The sequence below is a fragment of the Dunckerocampus dactyliophorus genome, chromosome 10 (assembly GCF_027744805.1).
Source record: "Dunckerocampus dactyliophorus isolate RoL2022-P2 chromosome 10, RoL_Ddac_1.1, whole genome shotgun sequence".
Classification (NCBI taxonomy): domain Eukaryota; kingdom Metazoa; phylum Chordata; class Actinopteri; order Syngnathiformes; family Syngnathidae; genus Dunckerocampus; species Dunckerocampus dactyliophorus.
This window is the reverse complement of record NC_072828.1, coordinates 24,766,599-24,785,798: the sequence shown is the minus strand read 5'-3', so window position 1 is coordinate 24,785,798 and position 19,200 is coordinate 24,766,599. Positions and strand designations below refer to the sequence as shown.

General features: G+C 42.9%; 1 protein-coding gene and 1 pseudogene across 2 annotated transcripts; both read left to right on the top strand.

Annotated features, from left to right (window-relative positions):
* LOC129188965 (phospholipid-transporting ATPase ABCA1-like) overlaps positions 1 to 8,350 on the top strand; it is a 73,100-nt pseudogene extending 64,750 nt beyond the window's left edge.
* Positions 8,351 to 14,337: 5,987 nt separating this feature from the next.
* Positions 14,338 to 18,993, top strand: LOC129188745 (serine protease HTRA1A-like). 2 transcript variants are annotated; one of them, XM_054789696.1, is made up of 11 exons: positions 14,338 to 14,465; positions 15,665 to 15,762; positions 15,915 to 16,254; positions 16,332 to 16,446; positions 16,493 to 16,600; positions 16,785 to 16,970; positions 17,109 to 17,141; positions 17,248 to 17,347; positions 17,420 to 17,474; positions 17,664 to 17,759; positions 17,860 to 18,993. In XM_054789696.1, exons 2-11 carry the CDS (start codon positions 15,720 to 15,722, stop codon positions 18,026 to 18,028), a joined length of 1,245 nt encoding a protein of 414 aa, XP_054645671.1. In that variant the 5' UTR covers positions 14,338 to 14,465; positions 15,665 to 15,719; the 3' UTR covers positions 18,029 to 18,993. The 2 variants fall into 2 exon arrangements, with proteins under 2 accessions (XP_054645671.1, XP_054645673.1); XM_054789698.1 differs by having other exon boundaries at positions 14,342 to 14,465; positions 16,511 to 16,600.
* Positions 18,994 to 19,200: the final 207 nt, after the last annotated feature.

Sequence of the window (19,200 nt, the reverse complement as noted above, 5' to 3'; positions counted from 1 at the left end):
ATCCATTCTCGTCTGGGGTCATGGTCACATTGACACGAGCCCCCAAATAGCTGTCCTCGGCTATGCTTGCCAGTAAATAGCAGCTCGTAACCCCAATTTTAGCTTGCAGCACAAAACAAAAAAAATTAGCTGAGAGACTCGCATCTAAAAAACACTCGTATGCCAAGGTACCACTGCATAAATGACAATTAAAAAAGACCGGCAGTGCTCCAGTAACTTGTCGCTTCTGTCCGGCAGGCGACGTCCTCCACAATAACTCAACTCACAGCAACAGTAGATACAAATAACTTGGTTGTGAGAGCCATCTGCCAGGGCTTTGAAGCTAAATTCATCATCCAAAATACCTTTTTCTTTGTCAATTTCTGCTCTTACTCAAAATTTGTTCTTGCTTTTGGTTCCACAGTCACCGCTGTGTCCTCAAACTACGGTGTGGGCCAAGGGTCAAACAGGACGTGCGAATGTTAATCGTGCGTCAGAAAACAAAACAGCGCTGCTACTTTGACAGCCCTAATTAAAATACATGAGCTACTTTTCAAAAAGATAATCTTGTACAAGTGCATGATCTTTTTCATGTGAGATAACCACATTATGTTGTGAAATATACTGTCTTTATTAGAGATTATTATCAATCTTATTTGCTTCTCCTGTAGTGTTTTGGCCTGGTCGGCTTCAATGGGGCAGGAAAGACAACAACATTTCGCATGCTGACAGGAGACACACCCATCACCTCTGGAGAGGCTTTCCTCAACCACCACAAGTACACATTTTGTCCCTTTTGATGGGTGGCAGTCGTTGTCTGGAAGCCACTGACATCATCATCAACCCCATCAACATACACATTTCCTGTGTTTTTTAGCGTCCAAACAGACATGGAGCGGGTTCGCCAGATGATGGGATACTGCCCGCAGTTTGACGCAATCTGGAACCTGCTGACTGGCAGGGAACATTTGGAACTCTACGCCCGTCTACGTGGGGTGCCCGAGGAGTCTGTCACCAAGGTACCATAAACACACGTCATAGTTAAAAAATATATATAATACAGTAATCCCTCATTTACCTTAATTGGTTCCAGACCCGACCATGAATTTCCGCAAAGTAGGATTCCTTATTTATAAATGAAATATTTTTGTAGTTAAGCATACTTTTTTTTTTTACACTTCGCGCCCAATAGGCCTTATTTAACCACAAAACGGCATGATTTGTTAATTGATATATTTTTGAAAAACTGAGTGAAATTTTATATTCTTTTGAGCACTTTGAGGGATTGTCAGTCATCAGCAGCATTGGACATTGTCTGTTGTGCTTCAGGTAGCTCAGTGGGGTGTGAAGACGCTGGGACTGAGCCAGTATGCTGACCAAGAGGCTTGGCGCTACAGTGGAGGCAACAAGAGAAAGCTTTCCACTGCCATCTCCTTGATTGGAGCTCCACCTGTCTTGTTTCTGGTGAGGATTGAACTTGATGACCAACAGCAGGCTTTGAATAACACCGATTTAATAAAATATATTTTGAAGATTATTCAAATCCTTAACAATATTGAGGAAATGCGATTTTTTACCTTGCTAAAGGACTTTGCAACTTCTACCATAATGTAGAGTATTATAAATTTTGAAAATTGGTCATGCCTATGTGGAGAGAGTATGACAATTCTAGATTTAAAAAAACAATGAAAGCAATGAAGAGCAGCATACATACTGTATATATCCTGGTAATCAAAATTACCAGGATAATTACCATGGAGATTATTAAAATTACCAGGGTATGACTTATTTGGAGCTTAACTGCATACTGGAGTACATCATAACACACATGTTCAATAAATCAAACATAAAACCAGTATCATCTCATCTTGGACATTATATGTTTCTACTTCTTGTCAGGATGAGCCCACCACTGGCATGGACCCAAAGGCTAAAAGGTTCCTGTGGAACTGCATCCTCAACGTCACCAAAGAGGGAAGGGCTGTAGTTCTGACCTCTCACAGGTAGAGGGGGCTGTTGGTAGACCTGTCAAACACATCACAACACCATTGCTGATCAAGCAGCAGTTTTATTTTGACATACAGTATTTCGCACAGAGCCAGCACTTTTAAAGACCTTTTTTAATGGTGGTTCAGCCATTGTAGTGCTTTCAGACCTGACTGCTGGTTTCGACACAGTGGACAGCACTATTCTTTTTTCTCGCTTGAGGGTTTCATGGGAACTGTCCTTGAGTGGTTTAGGTCTTACCTGTTTGGGCAAGGGTCTGCAACCTGTGGCTCCGGAGCCGCATGTGGCTCTTTTATCCCTCTGCTGTGGCTCCAGCTTGTTTATGCTTCTGTCTAGTCAGTATGTCATCTCTTCTGATGCCGTCATGAGCCTTTCAAGGTTCTGCGTGGAAGTTGAGCGTGTCCCGTGCAATTCTCCACCAGTGGTAGGTGCCGTGTTTTCTGGTCAGCTCAGCTCAAACCATAATGCTGGTCAACTATTTAGCTTGTTCCCTTCCTTTGTCGCTAATGAACAGTTGGCAACTAAAGGGGCATGAAGAACGGCAGTGGAACTAGAATTCACCAATGTGTTACAACATTAAGAAATGTGACTAATCGCCAGGTGGAAACAGGTGTGGCTCATCATTCCGCCAGGAAGGCTGAAAAGGAACGTGACAGTCGGCTTAAGGAAACCGCATACTGTATGTAACGTTACCTACAATTTAGTGGCCAAAAAGGTTTTGTAGCTCCAAGTGGGTTTGAATATTGTGGAAACGGGTCCAAATGGCTCTTTTGATGCTAAAGGTTGCCGACCCCTGTGTTCGGGAGATGGGACTGGTGGACTCAACCTAGTCCACCGTCCTCTTTGACTGTGATGTCCACCGCCCATCAATTGTTGGGCCCATCCTGTTTTCTGTACCATGTCCCACTAAGTGTGATATTTAGGGTCGTACATTATAGTGATCTAATTTATCTTATTATGTATTGTGTAAAACTAAGACATGAATATCATCAAATTAAAAGCACAAAATGAAAGCCGACCCACCATCCACCAGTTCAAGTTTTTCCAGAGAGATTATTACATCACTGTTTGACGTGTGTGGTAAAAGGCAGTGCGCTAGCATGAATTAACTTAAGACAAATGTGCACATTATCACTTAATAAGTCATCAAAACTTAGCTTTATGCGTTCCCACATAGTATCAGCATTTGACACCAAATATGAGATGAAAGAAAAATGGTAAAAATACAGTAGTAGTCTATCTGTGCGGCAAGAGATAAAGTTAGCACACGCACAATGGACATGCGTCAAGTGAGACGGATGTAACAGAGAGAATCCGGCCACTTTTCAAAATAAAACATAAAAAAAAATGAAATAATGGAAAAAAAAATTTTTCTGTGCGGCCCGGTACCAAATGACCCACGGCCCGGGGGTTTGGGGACCACTGCGCTAGCCTATCGCCCCCCCACCCTTGCTCATTCGATCAGCAGTCAGAACGCAGTCTAGATGCATTCACGGACTTGTGGTGAGTCGGATATTTTCACATTCATTTGGAAATTCCCCTCCTTCGGTGTCAGAAAAGAATCATGCGCTCGGCGAAGGGAGCCACAACAAGGAGGCTGAAGAGCTGCATGTGGCTCCGGAGCCGCAGGTTGCCGACCACTGGACGACTCAAAAGTCCTGACCTGAATTCCACTGAGATGCTGTAGCAAGACCTTAAAAAGGTTCATGTATGAAATTATGAAAAACAAACAAATTAACATTCCTCCCACATTCCAAAAACATGCTTGTTAGGTTAATTGGTGACTCTAAATTGTCCATAGGTATGAATGTGATGTTTGTCTATATGTGCCCTGCGATTGGCTGGCGACCAGTCCAGGGTGTACACCGCCCGAAGTCAGCTGGGATAGGCTCCAGCATACCCCCGCGACCCTAATGAGGAGAAGCGGTATCGGAAATGGATGGATGGATGGATTTTCTGGCTTTTAACTCCGTGCGAGTTGTGTGGTCTTGTGTCTTTTCTTTTTTGCTTTTTGATTGGTTCTACTTATTTCAGGGATATTTTGTTTTATCTATTTTCACACATTTTTATCAATTTAATTTCTTCTTGTGTGTAAACGTTTTTATTTGATTTGCTGACTTTTAATGTTTTAATTTGTACTTTTACTTTTTGTTTATTGTTTTGCTAGTTTGTGTAACACTGTGGAAACTGTTTATAAAATAAAGTGGATCGTTTTGGATATTTACACTACATAATAATGCTTAAGTATATAATATGTAATTGCATTTTTGTTGTACTTGTATGGTCAGTATGGAGGAGTGTGAGGCTCTCTGCACCAGAATGGCCATCATGGTCAACGGCAGTTTCCGGTGTCTTGGCTCAGTGCAGCACTTGAAGAACAGGTAACCAAGTCTGACTTGCACTCCAAAGTTAATTAGATGGAGACAAACCATATTTAAAGCAAATACGGATACAGTCCTCCCTCACTCTATCACAGTTTTCCCAAGATTAATTATTAAATGGCCGTTGTTTTGTGGTTGACTTGGCTGCTAACCACAGGCAATTGGTTTTTGTGATCGGCGTTGAAAGGTAAGTATCGGACAAGTCCAATCTCGTGATTTTTCACGGAAATCGGCCGATACTGATCGGTGGCCGATGTATCAGAGCATCTCTTAATGCATTCATTAACACTGAGTCCTACTTCCCAGAACGTGACTTACCGCGGTCGAGTCTGAAACCAATTAACCGTGATAAGCGAGGTACGACTGTAGCTTGTATTGCTGGCTCGCAGATTACATCACATCTGGTTGCTCAAACACTCGGGGGTCAAACAAGCATTTGTAGCCAGATGCCGCATAAATACAGGAAATTGTTCATACAGGGATTTCGGAAAAAGTTATTCCTACGATAGTCCATTCCAAAGAAACAACGAAAAAGCACAGAGAAAGGTGCATTTGGACGTTTTTAACGTTTCACATTCTCAACAAAACAGGTTTGGCGACGGCTACACCATCATTCTTCGTCTGACAGACAGGAAACCAAGTCCAGACTCAAGGCCCGTCAAGAAGTACTTCACTCGCTTCTTTCCTGCCATCAAGCTGAAGGAGCAGCACCAGAACGTGCTGCAGTACCACATGCCCTCCAACGCCTCATGCCTGGCTAGACTGTTTGACATGCTGGCCAACAACTATGAGGAGCTGGGCATTAGTGACTTCTCTGTTTCGCAAACCACCCTGGACCAGGTGAGGACATGACACACTTTAGAAATGCAAAATGTTTTGATGGTGTAAAATGAAAAGCATAGGTCATCATACACACATATTGGGAAATCAATACCTGTGTGACATTTCCAATCAAAAATTCAAGCTACTGTATTCTCAAGCTACTGTCTGAGATTTTTTATGCTGCTCTTGTGTTGGATCTCATTAGTGTTTGCAGTTCTTCCCTTTGAATTAGTTGCTTACTGCAAAATGTGGGGGGCTTGTCCAAAGTCTGATGCAGGGGCTATTTGCAGCCCATAGCTTGCTTTTTTATGGGATTTTTTTTTAAATAACGTCAACCACGGACTGTGTCAGAATATTGGAAAGGAGGATTAGAGCCACACTGAAAAGCAAACAATTAAAAGATAAGCGTACACCGCTGTAAACCATCCATCCATCCATTTTCTATACCGCTTCTCCTCTTTAGGGTCACAGGCATGCTAGAGCCTATCCCAGCTTACTTCGGGCAACAGGCGGGGTACACCCTGGACTGGTCGCCAGCCAATCGCAGGGCACATAAAGACAAACAACCATTCACACTCACATTCATACCTATGGACAATTTAGAGTCACCAATGAACCTAACATGCATGTTTTTAGAATGTGGGAGGAAACCGGAGTACCCGGAGAAAACCCACGCATGCACGGGGAGAACATGCAAACTCCACACAGAGATGCCCAAGGGAGAATCAAACCCACGTCTTCCCAATCTCCAAGCTGTTACTGTGTTGGCCAACATGCTAACCCCTAGACCACTGTGCGGGCCTCGCTGTGGAAAAAAAACATTTTAAAAAATTAAAAAATATTGACCTCGATTTGGATATTGAATAATAATTTCAACTAGATCAGGGGTGTCAGACTTGCGCCAAGAAGGGCTGAGGCGCTTCAGGCTTTCCAACCCGTTTCTCCAACAGGTGATTTAATTGATGAGCTCTTTCCCTCAATTTGAAGGAGGTGTTGATCATTAAAATCACCTGCTTTAGTGACCACCTCGATAGAAAACCTGCAGTGTCTCAGCCCTACGTGGCACGAGTTCAACACGTGGGAACTCGATGAAGCAATTTCACTAGAAATTGTGTATCAATGTAGAAGCTGAAGTGAAATCTACGATGAAATATGAATATGAAATACCCTATAAAGGTAATGCAATCTATTCACCACCTGAGGATCGAGCTCACAGCCATCAGATGGCCGATCGATTGGAGCATCCAAAACATATCTCCATGTGCTGGTTTACAAAATGTCAAAGTGGCCCTTGCATCCTTTCATTTTTCAGTATGTGGGCCTCGGCGGAAAATGTTTGGACACCCCTGCCCTAAACGGACCAAATCAATGTGAATCAAACACAAACAAGTTGTTTTGTTGTTTCGGTTTTGGTCGGCAACATATGAGGAAAGAGGCGAAAACATCAATCACTGTTTGCCAAAGTAAAAGCTGATGTGTGTGAAAACAGACAATAGGTTTCATGAATAATGAAGGAAATAATGACAGTGAAATCAGAGGATATTTACATTTTTAAATCAAAAAGCAATGAATCGAAGACCAAAATCGTTGTTGATTAATTGAATAATCGATTAATCACTGATTCATCAATTCATTCTTGCAGCTCTACTCGAGTTTGTTTCTCACATGTTGACAGCAAAACGTTCATGCCTGAATGTTAATTAACCATACAAACATATGATCCATTGTTTAGATCTTTGTCAACTTTGCAAAGGAGCAGACTGATGACGACCAGCTCAAAGACGTGACTGTCAATAATGAGGATAACCTGGCCTCCCAGCGCACTCGGATTAAACGTCGCACCATCCCCTCCATCCACCAACCCCCTCCGTCAATCCCACTGCGACAAAGGCCATTCTCTCCTGACCAGGTTAAAGGTGCGCAAGTGAAAACATCCAATGTTGAGCCAGAAAACAAACAGGACAACGCAGACGCTTGAGTGGTAGTAGTGATGAGGATGGTGGCACTCAGGTAGCGTCTGTCAAATCTGAGCCGTAAAGCTCCTGATGCTGTCTTTATGGTTGCCACCAGCACAGAGGACGCCTCGCTGCGACAAAGTCAGAATTCGGCTATGAGCTCTATGTTTATGTCTCTGTTGATTCGGAACGTGAAGCCAACCTGGAAGTTAGGATATTAGAACCCGGAGGGCTCCTGAAGCACCTGTAAGCATGAATCAATGTTACAGCACATGCAGACAGAAGCCCGGGTAGGACGTCATCCTCTGTGGTGCTGAGACGTGGTGCTTACAGTCATGGCTTCACTGGCTTTCTTCAAACATTTTCACAGCTTTAGCTCGGCAATCTTCTCTGTCCCTTGCTCTTTTCACTCCAACGCAAGATTTGCTGCTTCCTAATATATTGTGTTAAAATACTCATATGTTGTGTGTGAACGGCATTCCTCGGGCCTGGCCGTCAGAACTCTTACAATCTCAACGTTTTTTGGCACTTTAAAAAGGAGAGATGCTGAAAACACTCCAATTATTCTTCAGATATTGTAAGCTGTTTTTCTATATCATCGCATAAATGAGGTATTTTGTTTTCATCAGTTACCGTACAGTGGAACCCCTTAAGTCGCTTTCTTCTGTTTACGTTGACAAACTGTCGACCAACTCATGTCCTGGTCCACTCTGTTCTTTTCATTGCTATAAAGTGCCTGCTTATGCCTACGTCGACATACTTAAAGGGGTCATTTTGTTCTTAAAATGTGAGACTTAAAGGGGTCATTTTTTTCATAAAATTTGAGACTGAAAGGAGTCTTTTTTTTTTTTTTGTGTAAAATTTGAAGACTTCAAGGGGTCATTCTTCACACAAACACATTTGAGAAACGAGTGTCCGTTACTGATAATACATTTCTGCTGAGTACGAGCAGGAAACGAGTCTCAAATCATCAAGGGCAACTTTTTTCATAAAATTTGAGACTTAAAGGGGTCTTTTTTTCATAACATTGAGACTGGCAAGGGTTGTTTTTCGTAAAAAAAAAAAAAAAAAAAGTATATTTTCGCCTTTGGAGAAATTGAAAAAGTAAAAGAGCAATGGCTAGTTTAGTTTTTGGTTATGTCAGCCATTCCGAGGGGCATCGACTGTACATGTGATTTTCTTTGTCTCGTTGTAATAAAAAGTTTGTGTGGGACAGTATCACTTGATATTTGTGTTCATTTATTTATCAGACTATGACTTTGTCCCACGATTGTAGATGTGCATGGAACTCTGCTGCCATGTCTTGTCTGAGCTAAAACGTTACAATACTGGAACATTTATTCTCCTATCAAATTTGTGTATAAATATTCCTTTCCAACCAAAAATAGGTCCTTGCTGACTTGGCTGTCCAAATCACTTGGCGACCACACTGTGATGCCATGCTGGAGATTGCAAATTTGAGCGCAGGAAAAAAAAAACAAAAAAACTACAAATGTGTTTTTGCTCCTGAATGTGTTACTGTTCAGTCAAATTTGTCTTATTTGTAAACGCTATTCCTTGTCATTGTCACGACTATCCAAATGATTGGAACAGGAGAAGACCAGAGGTCACTCTGGTCTTCTCCTGTTCCATACCCTGTTACATACCCTGGTATGTAACAAATATCGGCGTTCCCAAGTTACAACTGTGTTTAGTCTCGAGTGGTAACATGATGCTACCCCTCTTTGATTCAATGTTATCAACCTAACCTGTGCTCCTGTAAATAGTTGAAGTGTGAAATAAAACTCAAGAAAGCATCTTCTACGACCTGCTGAGCCTTTTGAAGTGCAGGCTGGCACTTGACAGGTACGTAGTTGTACTTGAAGCATGACTGTTTGGCTCATCTACATGTAGACGGCTAGCATAATGCTAAAAACATGACGAATGACGAGAACGTATACGTCCTATATCAGGGTATCGATCGATGTGTCCAAACAGCAGCCTGAGGGGCGTTTGCTGACCGCGGCTTTTTTTTATATTGGCCCGCGGCATATTCTGAAAATATAATTTAACAACAAAACAAAAAAAAACAGAGCAAAAATGGAGGTGAAAATATTCAGAGAAAAAGTCCTACTATTACTATTACTATTATGTAATGAACATTTATGAGAATAAACTTGTAGTACAGTATAAGGAAAAATGTCATTTTATTATCATGTCACTCCAGAGTTGAACTATGAAAGGAAAAATACTGATTTTTTAAAAGTCGTAATATAATGACAAACAAAATGAGGTTGTCATTTTTTGAAAATTCGGTTGGGGGGGGGGTTGTAATGTTGCAAGAATAAAGTAAAAATATTATGGGAATAAAGCCACAAAATGACAATAAGAAAATTTATAAAGATTGTTTGAGAAAAAAGTTGAAATATTTTTGAAAATTTCGCATGTAGCTCTTCAGTCTTGTTGTTGCAGCTCCCACGCCGAGCTTTGATTTGTTTTTGTTTTTTACACCGAAGCAGAGGAAATGTGTGTTTTCAGGTAAAATTTGATAAAGACAAAAAGTTTATAAGCTGTGTCATGTTTTGGGCTCCAGACCGGTTTTTTTTTTTTTTTTTTTACTGGAAGAGGAGGCGAAATGGCTCTTTTGATGCTAAAGTTTGCCAAGAGTGTGAGAAATACCATCCAAACATATCTTGATAGCAAATCCTTTTGTCTCTCCTTTTTCAGTGGTGAAAAAAACATTTATGGAGCCAATAAGAGCGCTTATAATTTACCCACTTGCACCATAGATATGCATCCATCCATTTTCTATGCCCCTGGTCCTCACTCGGGTACGCTGGAGCCTATTCCAGCTGACTTTTGGGCGAGAGGCGGTGTACACGCACCCGGACTGGTCACCAGCCAATCGCAGGACACATACAGACAATCATACTCATATTAAATATCGACAATTTGGTGTCCAATTAACCTAACATGCATATTTTTGGAATGCGGTACCCGCCCGGCGTGACTTTTCTTTCATCGTATCACTGCGCACTGTCACCTGTCCATTGTTGTTGGCTGCGACGCTCGCATCTTCACCCGCTGTGTGAGCGTTGCAGCCATCTTGTTTACGTATGTGTTACACAGCAGATGAAGATGCGAGCGTCACCGCCTCTTCATCACATTCACAACAATGGACAGGCGACAGTGAGCAGTGATACGACGAAAGAGGCATTTTTGTGATGCAAATGTACTGTATTACTCTTTTGAACGCATATTGCTTTGAGAAGCCAAACTCTTTACTGAAGGGGCCCCAGCAACTAACTGGAACTACATTCCTCATCACCGAAATCTGACCAGAACTGGGCTCACTGTTGATGCACTCCACTGCTGATGGGGGTGTGATACAAATTCATGTAAAAAAACCCAGCTGCCCAGCTGCCTCACAGCAGTCACAGACGGGGTGACACCGTCAGCTACCGCAGCACACTATCAGCCTCTCCCGGAGTCACCACCTCAACGATTAGCGTGTCAGGGGCTCCGAACACACAGCTACAGCGCGCTTCTCGTTATAAAATATATTGCTATGCTCTCGTAAATTATACAGTTTTATTTTACTATGCAGTAACTTGCTTCAGACTCAACTCCAAACTCGTCAACTTTTTTCTCGGCAGTGAGACTCACCGCATATAGTAGCCAACTTCCCCATCCCTTGCTCATCCAATCACAGTCTAGATGCATTCATGGACTTGCGGTGAGTCGGATATTTAAAATTCTATTCGAAAATTCACTTTCCCTTCTTCAGTGTTAAAAACAAAATCACCCAGCTCAGCAATGGGAGCCGCAACAAGGAGGCTGTAGAGCTGCATGTGGACCCCTGGTATAGACAAACAACGAGCCACACTTACATTCCATTTATGGAGAATTTAGAGTCACCAACTAGTCTAACAGTGAGGAAGCCAGAGTAGAACCCCCCCCCCCCACCCCCCCAACACACACACACACATGCAAAATCTACACACATACTTCAAAAATGACAATATACACTTGATATATTATCTGTATCATTTCCTGTGTAATGTTGCTTTGCTCTGACAGTAATCCTCCCAAACATGAATTCATACTGTGTTTACATTTTATGTGTGGTGTGGTGTCCAAAGTGCGGCCTGAGGGCCATCTGGGGCCCGTAGCTGTTTTATTATTGGCCCATGGCACATTCTAACAATATAATTTAACAAGAAAGGTAAAAATAATATGGAAAAATCAGCAGTGATTTTACAAGAACATCAAAATATGAAGAGAAGAGCAGTGGGCTGTAACGATCTGGACAACAAGTTGGAAATCAGCTTCAAAATGTCCGGTTAATCTTGGGCTTGTTAGAAACTCCCGCTGTTGAACACACAGGAGGCCAAGCAAGCAGGCCTCCTCCAAAGCCACAGAGTCCAGCAATTTTGCAACATTTTGGCTTCAGATACCCTGACATCAACATCTAGCAGCACTCACAAGGGAGGAGGCTGCGCTGCACCCCTCCTCCGTGTCCAAGTGCAATGTCACCATTGTTTCTGTGGGTGTCCTCCAGGAAGACAATGACCCAGGCGGCTCAGCCAAATGCAAAATCCAATATGTTGGTTTTGATGGTATGATGTACAGCAACTGAGGCATCAATCGTGGTGACAGCGACAGACCCAAAGTGAGGAGGAAGGTCAAAAAAAACTCTGGAAAACTCAACGTCAATGTCTCTGCAGGGAGCTTTAATGTAGCACGTTGATTTTCCAGCTCAGCTTGTCCTCAAACTTTGCCTTTTGTCTCAGCTTCGGCCTCCGCAGCCAAGTGGGCCCAGATGTAGAGCTGTCCTATAGCTAGTCTGGCTGGTGTGTGTCCCACCTAGTCTTTGAGCATGAACTAACGAAGCCTGCTCGGACGGAAGGCAAAACGTCTTCTAAATCAACCTGAACAGTCCAGTTGTGATCGACTCAATGCCCTGATAACTAATTAGTTGTGTCACCTCTCACACAAAGCTAAGATGATGTTTTATTTTGATAGCTTAGCACATATTGACCTTATTGGATGGAGTTTAGCATCTTTAATGGACAAAAGGGATTAAAGTGACCCACAAAGAAAAGTTTGGACACCCTTGATCTACAGGAAGTGAAAATAAGGAATATTTGTAGCTTCTAGTAGCTGCCAATATTGTAAGAAAACTTTCTACTAGATGGTTATAGTGAGTCTTTGGGAATTTGTGCCCAAAGGTCAAACTCCTGCAAGTACGCCTTGACTGAGAACAGAAAAAAACTGAAAATCTTCCCCAAAGTGTTTCCACAAAGTTGGAAGTGCTCAATGAAGATTCACATTAAGATGAGCTGTGTCCCAATACTTTAGCTCCTACAGAAAGTCAACGTCAGCTTAATTTGTCCTTCATGGCAGATGTTCTATCAACACAGAGCAACATTGTAAACTAAATACTAAATATTACTATATTGTATTTTTCTGTTGACCTTCGTGTGGGCCCTTATCAACAAATATGTTGCTGAGCCTGCCGTAATCAGGGCGTTTCTTTGTGCTGACCGGGTCAGACCTTTCGGTTTTCATCCTGTTTCATGATCGAAAGGGGGAAATATAATGGTAATTTTTTATTTGACCAAAATTCCATTTAATCTAACCAGCATTGGTTGTAGTTATGCACTAACATACAGTACATGTACTGCATATTCATCAGTGGCAGGCTGTGGCTTTGGTACCTGGGCCTTGAGTGTGACTATCACGTCACAATTATACAAACCATAAATAATATATCTAAAAACGTGATAGAACAAGGCGTGGCATTACAGCAGGGGTTCCCTTTATGTAAGTTTGAACCACACGTAGCAGGTAACCTCTTAACACTACACATACCTGCCAGGTTGTGATGGTACCATTGATAGGACAAGGAACCCAGTTAGCACTTTATCTATATCAGGTGATTTCCATTATTCGAGTTGTGCGTCCCGTTGTACGAGCTGTGTGAGTGACAAATTATCGTAGCGTGGATTTCACTTGCATGCAGCTATCTAACGAATGTCAAAGTAGATAACACTGCATTAGTACATTTTCAACATCTAACCTAATCAATCATAAATGTCATCGTTTAATCCATTGGAGAGTAAAACATGCACATTACATGACAAAATACACTAGTATAGCCTAACTCGATCAGGGTACACAACTTGAAAATTTGACACTCGGACGAATGTAACAAGCGTAAACAGAACGGCTCAGTGTTAGGGGTTCAGACAAGTCCAAACCACTACACTACGACATCATCTGGAGCAGTTCAGAATCATCCATCCATCCATCCATCCATTTTCTTCACTTTCTTATCCGGATCCCGGTCATGGGGGCAGCAGTCTCAGTAAAAAGTCCAGGCTTCCTGGCATTGTACTACTGTACTACTGTACTGTACTACTGTACTGTATTACTGTCCTGTACTAGTGTCCTGTACTAGTGTCCTGTACTACTGTATTGTACTACTGTGTTACTGTATTGTACTACTGTACTGTACTACTGTATTGTACTCCTGTACTATAGTAGTGTATTGTATGACTGTATTGTACCACTGTACTGTAGTAGTGTATTGTAGTACTGTACTATACTCCTGTATCACTGTGCTGTACTACTGTACTGTACGGTACTACTAAGCAGAAAAAGCAGGGGTATGCTGGAGCCTATCCCAGCTGACTTAGGGTACACTCTGGACTGGTCACCAGAAGTTATAATATTATGAGAATAAAGTCATAATATCACAAGAAGAAAATTTGCAAAGATTATTTGACAAGAATGTTGAAATATTTGTAAAATAATAAAAACAACAGCAAAACTGGGAAAAGAAGACCAAAGACCAAACTTCATACTAATAACACAAAGCTGAGGTGCACTTTTTTCTTGAAATATATAGAACTTCTTAGCTTAGCATATCTACGTGTGCTTTAATGTCCACGAGGCCCCGCATCCTTTCATTTTCAGTGTGTGGCCCTCGGTGGAAAAAGTTTGGACAACCCCGACCTAATGGAAAGTTTCATTCCATGGTGACATGAAGCCAGATATCACCTCACACCTGCTCATTTGCAAATGCATGCTTGCAACAATTGTTGCGAGCTACCGGACAAACATTTTTTTAATAAAGCGCAAAGAGCTTAGTCATGATTCTCAGAAAATGCTGACAATAAGAAGGACGCAAACACCATGACTTCAGGAGAAATCGCGTGATGATGACGTCACCAAAGACTGCCATAAGAGGAGGCCGTCAGCGAGCACAATGTATCCGCTCACCTTTCTGAACTTGAGGCTGACAAGATCCTAGAGGGCGCCATATCAGCTAACTCCAGTAAGTATATTGATAATTGAATTGCTGTTACTAAGGGAGCTGCCAGGAATTATGGGGCCCATGAAATTGTTGTCATAAGATTTCTATTGAATTGTCTATTGAATTGGAATTGTCCTAACGGTAGTATAGCCTGTACGGCTGCTACGTAAATGGTCAAATGTGTTGTGTGTGGACATGTTTTTATTTATTCATATATTTATTTGTAAATTGATTTGACTTAACGTGGCTTGGCTAGCGGGGCTCATCTTTTTTGTTTTATTTATACTTGTCCCTCTTTTGTCACTCTGCTGCTGGGTGTTTGTCTTGGTGCAGAAGTCGCTTACACACGCACACACACACACACACACACGCACACACACACACAATGATTATACTCCATGTTGAACGTATGCATGACTTAATTATTCATCTGTTATTCATTGCTAATGCTTACCTATAATGATTGTTGTGGCCCCCTTTTACTTTTGCCGCTGAGAGGGTCGGAATGGGTCCTCCGTCTTGATGACGCGTTTGTACAGAGACGCTGAACAGGATTTGGCTTGGTGCAGGTTTATTATAATGGTAGATAGTGATCAGACCCTATTTTGCACGTGAAATTGATGGCTGCAGGTGGTGTAAGGAACATGACAATGCGAATGTAAATAACGAGAATGTAAATGTGTCACAAAGTCTGTCACGGTACCCTGGTGGCGCTGTGCGGCTGCTACAGAAATGGTCAAATGTGTTGCGTGTGTGTGTGCATGTTTTTATTTATTAATACATATATTTTTAAATAGACACTGAACAGGATTTGGTTCGGTGCAGGTTTATTATAATAGTAGAGAGTGATCAGACCATATTTTGCACGTGAATGTAAATAACGAAAATGGAAATGTGTAACAAAATATGTTGGAAAAAAATTACGGCCTCCCAGCCTTTGCTCTCTCCTCCCCTAGCTTCCGTGTGCGTAAGCACGCACACCCACCTGTGCCCATGTGCCCACGCCCCTCTACAACCTAAAGACACAGACTTATAACCTGTCTGGTACATTAATGACTTAGAATGCATTAATATTGCTGTTGAGGTGCCGGACATCAGCTAAATTATATCATTGTAGTAATTTATAGTCGTATCGAGTTGTTAAAGACGTGTATTAAAGTCGTAAAAATCTTTGTAAGCTTTGATAATTATTAGTGATGTCATGTGGTTTTTATTTTCAGGACCATTTTGCCGTAACACAGTACATCAGTCAGGCTCGTTCGTTGGCTTCAAGACATGCTGCCTTTATTGTGGTTGTGGCCTTTGTTGCCTTACCTTGGTGAGTGAGTGACTTCATGTCATGTGTGCTGCCACAAGATGTTAGCATATGCACAGATGAAGACATGCTAAAGTAGACCTTTGACTACTGTGAACTTTGACCCTCGACAACCCTGTTATTGTGGCAACATGCTAAAATTGAAATGTGCTCAGGTTCCTTTGGAGCTGGCATCGGTGCTGGCATCGGAATTTGGGAACTGTCGCGTCCAAAATCAGCACCAGTCCCAGCACCAGTTCCAACACAAGTCCTGGCACAAGTCCTGGCACAAGTCCCGGCACAAGTCCCGGCACAAGTCCCGGCACCAGTCCCGGTGCCAATTCCAGTGCCAGGCCCAGTGCCAATTCCAGTGCCAGGCCCAGTGCCAATTCCAGCGCCAGGCCCAGTGCCAAATGTCTTCAACCACGTCATGGCAAATTGCTCCAACTACACCTTCCTCAATGACACGTTGGAGAAGGTCACACCCTCCGTCGTGCACATCAAACTCTACCACAAGTATGAAGAACTTAATAACACAACAGTACCGTGTATGACAATAGTCACCTTCACTCAGATGCCCTCTTTCCTTACAGCCCTCCTAACCCCGAGCAGGAAGTCACTGTCACCAGCACCTCTGGCTTCATCGTGTCAGAGGATGGACTCATCGTTACCAAGGCCCACACGGTGGTCAATGAGGATCAAATAAAGGTATGTCCAATGGAAAGAGCATAGGTGGTACCTGATCATGTGACAGAAAGAGCTTTGTCTGCAGGTGGAGCTGAAGGGTGGCGCTGTGTTTGACGCAAAGGTCAAACTCGTGGATGAGGCGTCCGACATCGCTCTCATCAAGATCAACACAGCCGTGAGTGACAAGTTTGGAATAATGGATTTATTTATTTTATACACAGACGGCCAATAAAAAAGGACATGCAGCCTGAAAATGGCTTGTTCGTATGCCACCACTGCTTACAGACATAGCTTGTGTGCTAAGTCCATGCTAACGCTCCAGCTAGCATGCTAAGCACTACCTTTTCTTGTCATCACAGACCAGTCTGCCCTTTCTTGTCATCGACCACATGACGGACCTTCGGTTTGGAGAGTTTGTGGTGGCCATCGGCAGAAAGTCCCCGCACCAGCTCAATGTGGTCACCGGCATTGTCAAGGGGGAGGCCAAGGAGATGGACCTCCAGAACTCGGACATACTCTACATCAAGACGGACATCGTCATGGATGTGAGTCACGTGATGCCTGCTTGTTTTGGAGTGTTTGGTGTTTCTCGGGTTCTGATGCTGGTCCCGATGATGACTTTGAATTTAGTTAAAGTTTGAAATCCATCTTGATTTTGTTCTCCATTTGTTGTTTCCTGACAGCCCAGCAACTCAGGAGGTCCTCTTGTAAACCTGGTGAGTGATGTCTTCTGTCTGTCAGCTCAGCTCCTCCACACCAAACTCATCTGAATGTATGCTGCCATCCTTCACTTTAACCCATGAGGGTGTTTTTGTCCTGCAGGACGGACAAGTCGTCGGCATCAACACTCGACGGGTGGTGCCCTCTTCGGACGGTGCCATCCCTTCGTTCAAGATCAGTGAACTCCTGGCCCACGCCACAGGTCGGTGTGACGTTCACCTTTAGGTCAACGTGAGGTCAACATGAGGATGAACGTTTGTGTTGTTTTGAGCAGGGGGAAACGGCAACAAGAAGTACATCGGCATGAAGATGATGAGCCTCACACCAGCGTGAGTGTCACACACACAAACATGACAGTATGTGACCTCTGCTGCCGAATGGCGACCTTGAAGAGGAATGTTGGTTGTGTTGATTTAGCCCACCCGTACAGTATTATATTAATTCTCACATGGTAGCAATATGGCTGCCTTAGTCAGCAAAAGTCCATGATGATGATGAGGGGATTGTTATGCCTTCAGGTTGGCTGCGGAGCTGAAGGACAGACTGAAGGACTTCCCAGACGTCACCTCTGGCGCTTACATCGTCCACATCTTCGGGGGGACTCCTGCCGAGGCGTAAGTACTTGCAACCAGACTCACACACACACACACACACACACTGACGCCACATGAGAGTGTGTTTGTATTAATTGTGTTTCTTCTGTTTGCATCACAGCGCCGGCCTGCGGTACCGTGATGTCATCGTCGCCGTCAATGGCAAGCCTGTGAAGTCCGCCAGCGACGTCGATGCCGCCATGATGCGAGACGACACGCTTCGTGTGGTCGTGAAGCGGGGAAACGAAGATGTCAATCTGTCCATCGTGCCCAAGGAGATTGACCCTTGACCCTGCAAGCATTCTGGCGAGCACGACTGCTAGCCACTGTCAGCGTGTCCACAGGACTCCACCTGGTGTGGCACTGTGGGACACTGCTGAGTCTAACCTTCTTCCTTTCGTCAATTTTAACACTGACCTTTGTCTTGCTTTTTACGTGCAGAAATGCTAAGCAAATCCACACACATATATATCTGCAAAAGTGTTATACTTATGTATCTTATCATTGATATCAGCTGAATGTATGATCTTTTTTCATGTAAAGCAGGGGTGTCAAACTCATGCCATGGAGGGCCGTGACACTGCAGGTTTTCTTTCCAGCCAGTCACTAAAGCAGGTGATTTTAATGATCAACACCTTCAGTTTGAGGGAAGGAGCTCATCAATTAAATCACCTGCTGAAGAAACTGGTTGGAGAGAAAATCTGCAGCGTCTCGGCCCTCCAGGGCACCAGTTTGACACGTGTGATGTAAAGAGTTCCATGTTCCAAGAAGATGTGTGTGTAAGTGACAAGAAAGTATGAAGCAATGTGATTGTAAAAAGGACCCAGGAGAGCAACATCAGGTGAGGGATAGGCTGCAGCCAAAATAAATTTTCCCCCTTTTCTTTCAACATTTGAACTCCCGATAAACCATTTCTTTCCTCAAGCCGTTATCCTTAGTTTTGCCCTACATTTGTTTTCATTACAATTAGCTGTTATTACTACATGTTTGACTATTTTTGCTAATTACTACTAGTCACCACCTACCAATTCACCTTCAAAACCCTTGGCATAGATGTTGAGTGATAAGGGGGGCAAAATTTTGATGAAAAAAAGAGTGTGTGAGGAGATAAAAATGATTGAAAAATGTACTAGCAGCAATTAGCAAATTTTATGATGTATTTGACTGTTACTATTACAGCTGCTTTGTGTGGTTTTGTATTTTTATACTGCCCTTGCTGAATTCTGCAATAAACTCCTTTCCTGAGCATTCCAAATTACTGTTGTGGACATTCACACATTTTTGACAAGATGCTGATGACTAAAAAGTTAGAATTATTCCTGCACAATAACTTTGAAAACACTTTTATTGGTTCTTCTGACCCATGACCTTCTACAAGCATCTCCCAACATCCACACCAGCAGTCACGCTGTTGAGTGTGGCACCCTGCTGATGCTGCTGAGTGACCAGGTGAATCTCCTCA